This window comes from Aythya fuligula, chromosome 3 (genome assembly GCF_009819795.1).
Source record: "Aythya fuligula isolate bAytFul2 chromosome 3, bAytFul2.pri, whole genome shotgun sequence".
NCBI lineage: Eukaryota > Metazoa > Chordata > Aves > Anseriformes > Anatidae > Aythya > Aythya fuligula.
In genome coordinates, this window is record NC_045561.1 from 57542585 (window position 1) to 57550886 (window position 8302).

An 8302-nucleotide genomic window follows, 5' to 3' on the forward strand; every position below is an offset into this window, starting at 1 on the left:
ACATAGAAGGTTAATGATTACACTTTAGTGGTTGGCAACCCTGTCCAGAGCAGGGGGGTTGAAACTACATGATCTTTGAGGTCCTTTTTAACCGCAGCCATTCTATGATACTCCTTGTATTATAAGTATATACAACACAGAATTTGAATGTATCATCTAACAAAATCTAGAACCAAAGGTATGGTTTCATGGACCAGGATAGAAATTCTGGATCTAAAAGCAGCCTTACTTCATACTAATACTGATTTTCTTTCTGTGAATACAGAGGTGTTGTTTCTGCCAGATTATTATAACAAACAACTGCAGAGTCACTTATACTGGATTTATTGAACACTAACTTCATCAAATTTTTGAATTTCACAGAACTTAATCAAGTTACATGGACAGCTGTCATGCATGCTAATTCTGTTTAGTGACATTTCATAATTATTCAGTAATGAAAAAAGTCAGTTGCAACCATTCATACCATGTAAGAACTCAATTCTTAACACAGCTGAACAGAAAGCACCATCTCTAAATAAGATTTTATATTTAAAATGTCTTTTGACAATAAATTAAAATTTCAGTGGCAGTACTGGTAAACAAAACACACTAAGGATAGTGTGCAGATTTTGTGTACTGATCACAAAGACAACAACACTACTACTATCTCCAGAAAATTTGGAGAAATGCAAATGAACTTATATACATATCATTTTCAACAATATGAACAACACCAAGCAGAATAAATTTACTTTCCCGTTTTTCCCCATTAAATAAGGCAATAATATAAATCATACCACCATTACACCCTACTTCAGTCCCTAGAAACTGAGTCCTGACCAAATGCAGTACTCAAAGAGGAATGCGCAAGAGTAAACACTTAGATTTGTACTTCGATTCTTCATTGTGTAAGATGATTAAAACACCACCACCAACTCTAGATTCCAGTGGCAGGAACAAAAAAAAAAACTTCAAGAACCCAACTTGAAAAAGCTGTTCTTTCAGCCTGTGGCACTATTTGGAATATCTTGAGCATCTGCTAGATGTAGTTTTTGGCTGAAGTAAGACATTAAGGAATAACATTTTCACAAATAGATGAGGTATAAACAAGATAACAATGTTATATGAAACTATGTGACACTTAGTCCTGTGACAGGTCAGGTATGCACCAGTCCAGATACAGTTCTACTGAGACCTACATTAGTTTTCAACCAACAGATTAATCCTTTCAGTGAGAATGAAGCATTACTTAACTCCAGAGCTAGCTTGCAGATTAAGGGAGAATGGCAGAGGAATGTTACCACTATTACATTCTATTTACATTGTTCATGAGACTTGGGCTTAGAGAGCTTTTCAGAGATAGTGCACTGATGTATGTGTTCTCTGTATCTTAATTCTCAAACTAGAGTACCACCTTCCTCAGTGAACACACATTTTTAAAAAGGAAATATTTAGACAACAGTAAAAACTGAATGCAACACTCCTCACCTGTATTCTTAGCTCACTGAAAGCACAATGAGCAAGACAAGCCATTTAGCTTCGTCTTCTTGATGGGTTAAGAGCATGCATTTGTTCAGTTACCTAAGGTCAGCAGAAGTAATCAATGCACCAGTAGCCTGACTCTAGAAATAATAATATAAAAAAAAAAAGGCTAGCCCCATATCTAAAGTAAAAATCAGTGCTAAAAAGCTGCATCTATTTCTAGATAAAAAAATAAAGGAATTAGGATTCACTTATCAATGAGACAATACTTCTGAATACTACAGAAGGCATAGATGTTTGTTTCAGAGTTTCTTGGCAAAATGCATGTGAAGAGACCTTGCTTCTGATGGGCTTTGTCATCTACAGCCAACAAACTGTCAAGTGTTGAATTCTAGCTAAATAAATCACTATATGAAAAACATCCTGTAATTACATCTAGTAGTTTATGAAGTAGAAGAACCTAAAATCCGTGCTATATTACAGTACTAATTTCAAAGGGACGTTATTGATCAGATTTGACTCCTAGGAAGATACCAGTTACAGAGAAATAGACGGTAATGTGCTTACAGTTAGTAATTACAATGCACAATAAACAGTTGAGGAAAAGGATACATAGATGAATTCAGTTCTTCCAACTGCAAAATAAACACAGAAAGTATCAGAAGTAGCGTTTCAGTTAAAGGCAACGATTATGCTGATATAATGCAAGAAATACATTAAAACAACAAAGCAAATCATTAATGGTTTGAGCTGACATGTAATTTGATTAGAAAAAGCAAGGCAAACCTGCATTGAATTTTCTAACAACAATTTTAAATCTGTATATCAAGAAGTTTTAACAACTTGAATTTTAACAATTAAATCTTGAATTTTGTTGTTCAATTGAAAATAAATGGTAGCAGTTTAGCTATTTGTTTGTATGGAAACACTAGAGAAAGGAGAAACTGAAAGTGTTGAATACATAGATCAAAAATCCTTATGTCACCTTCCACAGATGAAAGAGGAAGTGCCATAGGAAAATGGTCTTAGCTGATACATAGGCTGTCTAAAAATGCCTACACCCTCAGACAGTTTACAGCTAGACCGTGCCACTCACCAAAACAAGCAGCAGTCTACAAAAAGAGAGAACAAGGTACTGTATTTCTCAAAACCAAGATGAAGCAGGTAAGATGTGTCTTATTGTGTGTACTTATTATATAACTGTTTTCCTCTGCTCTAAGTTTCATCATGGACTGCAGTCTGTGCAGAATCAGTACCCCTCCAGCGGTGTTTTAATCACAAGCCTACGTTCATGGACCGTGTCTCCTGCCTTCCCTGTACTTACATCTGATAGCAGCCTATCCAGATTGGAATCACTGGCTAGTTTTCTTTTATCTTCGGGAAGTTCTTCCAGCTCCCCATAGAGCTCCAGATTGAGGCGAGCAAGTTTCTCCTGCATACTCCGCACGTGCTCCATTTGCTCTATGGAACACTCGTTTCCTAAAAACGACAAACAGCAGCTTTAGAGAAAGAAACCAGAGGAAACTGAAAGCATGAAGATACAGTATTTTACATCAGAGAATATGAATTTAAGCATCAAATTTACAAATTAACTTGTTTTCTAAAGGATTTCTTCCCTTTTCCACCATTGAAATTTCAGTCATTCTGTCTGGTGTTAGTGTTGTGCTGATTTTTTGATAACCACTGGATGTACTTTAAGATTATACATTTACTGACTATATTTTGACTTTCAATCCCTGTATTATTTTTTTTTTAAATCTGATCATAATAAACCTTCCTAAATTTGATTAATCTTGGGATTTTTTGCAGTGTAACTGATTCTTTATATATTATAGGTTTTCTGTATTCTCATATAAAATCAATGTGGAGGCAATGTGACATGCTGACCTAATGCTGAATTTGCAAAAGCATATCTGCATCTTTCTACACAATACAGGAAAAAAATGAAGTAGAAGAGTTTCTTGTGGCTTTTTGAAAGCTTCATCAACTGTGAAGTAGTAATAATAGGAAGATATGTTGTTAACATAAGAATATGATGAGTATAATGCAGTTTGCATTGAATTATGGTTCACTCCATAAGAGTCATTACCAACAGCACGTGAAGTGTTAGTACACTGTAAAATCAGGTACCAAAAAGTGATTTCTTAGTAGAAGGTATCAAAAGTGGCTTTAAGTTTGGTACCTTCTGTCTTCAAGCTGAGGTACTGCCTTAGGCATGTCGTGTTGGTTGGAAGCAACAATCAAATGGATTTTTAATCATCTTAAAGTCAAACATACAACAGCATTACCATTTTGAAATATTGTATGATCTGTTCAGTCATATTGACCTTGACTTCATACAGCAGAGACATAAGACAAACCAGCAGTCTGTCAATATAGCACACTTGTTTGCAAATGTTACTCTCAGGTAGTTTAAAAAGCAACCATTCTGTACAGATAATTCACACATTTACCAAACGCTTGAAGTTTGCCAGAGTGGAAGTCATTCAGGAGGCTGAGAAGTCCCCTTTCCATTTCCTGGACATCTGATACATCTGTGAGAAACGAGTGCTGGATCGGTGCTGCCTGTGCCCCTTTTGCTTCGCCTCCTGGAGGTTTGGCTTTCTCTTTTATTACTCTGGAGAAATTAAACAGTTAGACAAAACGATAACATTACTTCCTTTGCAAATCTGAGATGTAGAATCATTTAACAACCGGGCTGCGAAAGTGGAATGAAAAGTATTTCCAATACTCCTTTCAAGATAAGAGATCACAAGGTTGTCTTAAGAATAAAGAACACAGTTTGTCAATTTAATGCTGCAAAAGAAGGATTCCAACAATCTACTTTCCTATTAGGAGTGAGAAGCACAGTATGTATGTAATGGCCATGTTGACAACCTAAGCATTGTTGGAGCTGATGCTGCTCAAGCACAGCTCCTCCTGCCCCCCACCCCCCCCGCCGTACCTCTTGAGCTTGGGTTTCTGCGCGGCGGGCTGCGGGGCGGGGTTGCCGAAGGCCGTGCTCTTGCTGGCGGGCACGGCGCTCTTCTTGGAGCCGGCGGCCGGCGCGGGGTGGGCGGTGGCCGCCTTGGGGCTCCGCCTTTTGATTTTCCTCTCCTCCATCTCCTCGCCGCCCGCGGGCCACCTCCTCCGCCTCCACAGGGGAAAAGCGCGCTCAGAGACCCCCGCCCGCAGCGGCACCGGCCATAACGGCACGCGCCGGGCCGCAGCAGCGCCGCCTCAGCCCCCCCCCAACCCGGCGGCAGAGCCCAGCCCCCGGGCAGCCCCTGGCCCCTCCCATCGCCACGGCCCCATCCCCGCTAACGGCCGCACCCCCCCGCCGCCGCCCCTTATACAGGGCCGCAGGCCCCGCCCCCCCGGCGCAGGCCCCGCCCCCTGCCCCGCGCGCGCGGACCCCCGGCCCCGCCGGCCCTCACCCCGCCCCCGCGGAAGCGGCCGGCTCGGGCCCGGCGCGCGGGTCACGTGGCTGCGGAGGCGGGGCCGGCCCGCCCTGCGCATGCGTGCGAGCTTCCCCCCTTCCCCCGCCCGCCTCCCGCGCGCAGCCGTTAACGGCTGATGGGAGGGGCGGGGCGGCCGTTGGGGCGGGGCCGTCGGGCCGAGCGGCCGTTGGCGCGCGGGTGCCCGCCTGTGGGGGCACACCGATGGGCGGCTGCAGCGCTGGGGGGGTGCCCGTGGGGAGCTCGGGGTGCCCGTCCCGCAGCCCCCGGGGTGCCCTTGGCGGTGTTCTGCCCGCAGGGCTTCTGGAGCGCTGTCAGGTACCCAGGTACGGGACTGCACGCCCGGTTGTCTCGGCACGCCTGGAGCTCTGCAGGCTGCACAGATCCTTGTCGGTGGCAGGCTCTGTGCTCCAGAGGGCAGCAGCACTTCGTGCTCGTCATCTCCTGAGCCCTCAGATACTTTTTTACCTTTCCGACTGCATTTTTAGAGCTTTCCCTTAAGTATCAGGAGTAAATAAAGAGAACTAAAGAAAGTAAATAAAGATCCATGCTTTGTCATACAACTTTTTAAGATTTTTGAGAACATGTTGTTCATAACTGTATGTTTTCAGATGAAGCCTCACACGTTGCTTACACACCAGGAGTGAAGGGTGATACGAGCTGCAACACCCGGAGTGCGAGCACTGGCCAGCAGCTCTACGTAGTCTGTATGTTTCCGTGCCTGTTTGCATGGCATGTCTCAATATAAAGCTATTGCACAAAAGGCGCTATTACCCTGAATAGTGCGCAGTTAGGATGTATCCCTGCCTCTGCCTGGACCTTCTTTAATACCAAAAAAATGATTCTCTGTTTATACACTGATAGCCTTCTTCCGGATCTTGAATTAGATTCAAGGGGCCATAACAGAGCTTCATCAGGACTTTCATGAGGTATTTCAGTTGCGAGACTCAGTGGCCACTCTGAGCCTGTAACGTGGTACTGCCAGAGGGAGATTGCATTTGCAATTACACTCAGATGAAGGACAGTGTTTAAATGCTCTCTGGAATTAAGCTGCAGTGGAAGTAATTTCTGGGTAGGAAAATACAGCTGGGGTCTGAGGTGCTCAATCGGTTCTGGTACATTTTGAACAATTTCCTTGCAGGAGAACTGTGCCAGAGACCATCACCAATAGACTAAAAGTTCACATATGGGAATATAGTCTCTGGAGTTTGACACTAAATCTATATGTCTTGTAGGAAGAAAAAAAAAAAAAAAAAGGCACAAGTGAGAAGAAAGGAAGAAATAGAAAGGAAAGGGGAAAGAAAATGAGAAAAAAAAAAAAGAGAGAGAGAGAGAAGAGAAAAAAATGAAAGAAAGAAAAAAAGGAAAATAAAAATGTGAAAGAAAAAATTAAAAGAAAAAAGAGAAAAGAAAAGTAAAAGAAAGAAAAAGGAAAAGTAAAATGTGAAAGAGAAAAGAAAAAAGGAAAGGTGAAAGGAAAAGTAAAAAATAAAAGAGAAAGGAAAAAAAGTGAAAGAAAAAGTAAAGAAAAAGAGAAAGGAAAAGTAAAATGTGAAAGAGAAATGAAAAAAGGAAAAGTGAAAGAAAAAAGAGAAAGGAAAAGTAAAAAATAAAAGAGAAAGGAAAAAAGTGAAAGAAAAAGTAAAACATGAAAGAGAAAGGAAAAAGTGAAAGAAAAGTAAAAAGAAAAGTAAAACGTGAAAGAGAAAGGAAAAAAGTGAAAGAAAAAGGAAGGAGAAGTAAAAAGTGAAAGAGAGGAAAAAAGTGAAAGAAAAAAGAGAAAAGAGAAAGGAAAAGTAAAATGTGAAAGAGAAATGAAAAATGTTAAAGAGAGAAAAAAAAAGAAAGAAAAAAATAAAGAAAGAAGAAAAGAAAAGGAAAGGAAAGAGGAAAAGAAAAGGGAAAGAAAAAAAGACTGCAACACTGGAGATAGATTAAACAAAAATGTGGTGGTGAAAGACTTATGGGAAAGGTAGAAGAACAGAAAGAGTCATTTATTATCATTTTGATTCCTTAATACAAAAGTTTTCTGATATCCAGGTAAATAAGAGCTGGCAACATTCATGTAAGCTCTCAGCCAGTCACAAACTCTCATGCCCAGAACTGCATGAGTAGAATCCTCATCCACCCATATGCATATATATACGTATATATGAGGCCTACAAAAGAAAGCAAGATTTGCAGAGACATTTTGCAGGACATTTTTGCAGGTATTTGGGAGATTTCTATGCAATAAATATTGTTTCTTTTAAGTTTCTATTAAGTAACTTCTGAAAAGCTGGTGTTCATCTATCTCATTTCTCACACACTGTATAAGCAAGTAAATGCACCCTCCTTGCAGTTTGTATAGAGAGGGCTTTTTTTCCCGTGATTATTGGTGTTTTGTGTGTGCAGAATGAAGCAGAGAGGCTTGACCATTAGGATGCAAGGTGACTAGGAATTCTTCCTTCCTTCCAAAGCAGTTGAAATAGAGCATTTTGTTTGTCGGTTTGTTTCAAATAAAGGGAAATTCTTTCTGTGACAAATTGAAACATTTTTTAAAATAAAATTACTTTTATATTTGGAAAGCATTTAGATTCCACTATCAATCCTGCTTCAATTTCGTCTCTCAGTATGAGGGATCAACTACATACGTAGTTATTCTTATAAAACCAGAATATGCCCAGTGTGTGATTTCCCTAGGACACCCCAGGAAAAACCTACAATAAATTTTAGCATGCGGGTATTGTTTTGCTCCAAGTACATTTGTTATCACTGCACACTACCTGATATTAAAACATGATTATTAAAATGTCTGTTACTCACTTCTATATTTGATTTATTGGAGCCTACAGGGGCGGGTAATCAGGAAAGCATCAGACCTTTATTTATTATTGTATGTTTTCATTGTGAAAGTAATTTTATAACAACTAATTAGTTTCTTATGAAAGATAATAGTAAGTTAAGAGCAAAGAATCAAAGGTAGTGTGGTCATGATTTGATACTACAAATCCTATTGCAGATAACACTGTTTTCTGGAATCAAATAATGAGATCATACACTCACCAGGAGGGGAAATTATATATATATATATATATATATGTTTTGGATTGTCTCCATTTAGCTGAGCTTTTGCATAATTTTGTATTGTGGTAATGAGTCGCAGTTTGGAAAATGTTTTTTCTTCCTTTATAAGGCTTTTTTTTTCTTTTTTTTTTTTTTTTTTCTGACAACACCAGCAAACGTTTCAATGGTAGCATATGCATATACTTGTTGACTTAAGCAATCCAAGGGTAAATGTTTTAATAGGAACAATTCTAATGTTAAAGAAGCAAATTAAAAAGTTAATCGAATCTGATTTTATTTACATATATATCTCCTTGCAAACTAGAGGCCCACCTTTAAAGATGCTTTGAAGAAGA

At 39.9% G+C, this 8302-nt stretch overlaps 1 protein-coding gene across 3 annotated transcripts; it reads right to left on the minus strand.

The window, feature by feature from the left end:
• Positions 1-307: 307 nt before the first annotated feature.
• On the minus strand, positions 308-4925 carry CCDC28A (coiled-coil domain containing 28A). 3 transcript variants are annotated; one of them, XM_032185691.1, is made up of 6 exons: positions 4881-4925; positions 4409-4597; positions 3918-4081; positions 2789-2943; positions 2077-2099; positions 308-1038 (listed from the first exon to the last, which is right to left on the minus strand). In XM_032185691.1, exons 2-6 carry the CDS (start codon positions 4564-4566, stop codon positions 984-986), a joined length of 555 nt encoding a protein of 184 aa, XP_032041582.1. In that variant the 5' UTR covers positions 4567-4597; positions 4881-4925; the 3' UTR covers positions 308-983. The 3 variants fall into 3 exon arrangements, with proteins under 3 accessions (XP_032041582.1, XP_032041581.1, XP_032041583.1); XM_032185690.1 differs by lacking the exon at positions 4881-4925 and having other exon boundaries at positions 4409-4684; XM_032185692.1 differs by lacking the exons at positions 308-1038; positions 2077-2099; positions 4881-4925 and adding an exon at positions 2109-2158 and having other exon boundaries at positions 4409-4686.
• Positions 4926-8302: the final 3377 nt, after the last annotated feature.

Bases quoted from the DNA above. Each gene is read 5' to 3' on its own strand.
- CCDC28A (XM_032185691.1), bottom strand. From the start codon at position 4,566: ATGGAGGAGAGGAAAATCAAAAGGCGGAGCCCCAAGGCGGCCACCGCC. The intron at 2,944-3,917 runs GTAAATGTGTGA...TGTCGTTTTTAG, and splicing joins TGGCAAACTTCAAGCGTTTG to GAAACGAGTGTTCCATAGAG. The intron at 2,100-2,788 runs GTAAGTACAGGG...TTTATTTTGCAG, and splicing joins TGGATAGGCTGCTATCAGAT to TTGGAAGAACTGAATTCATC.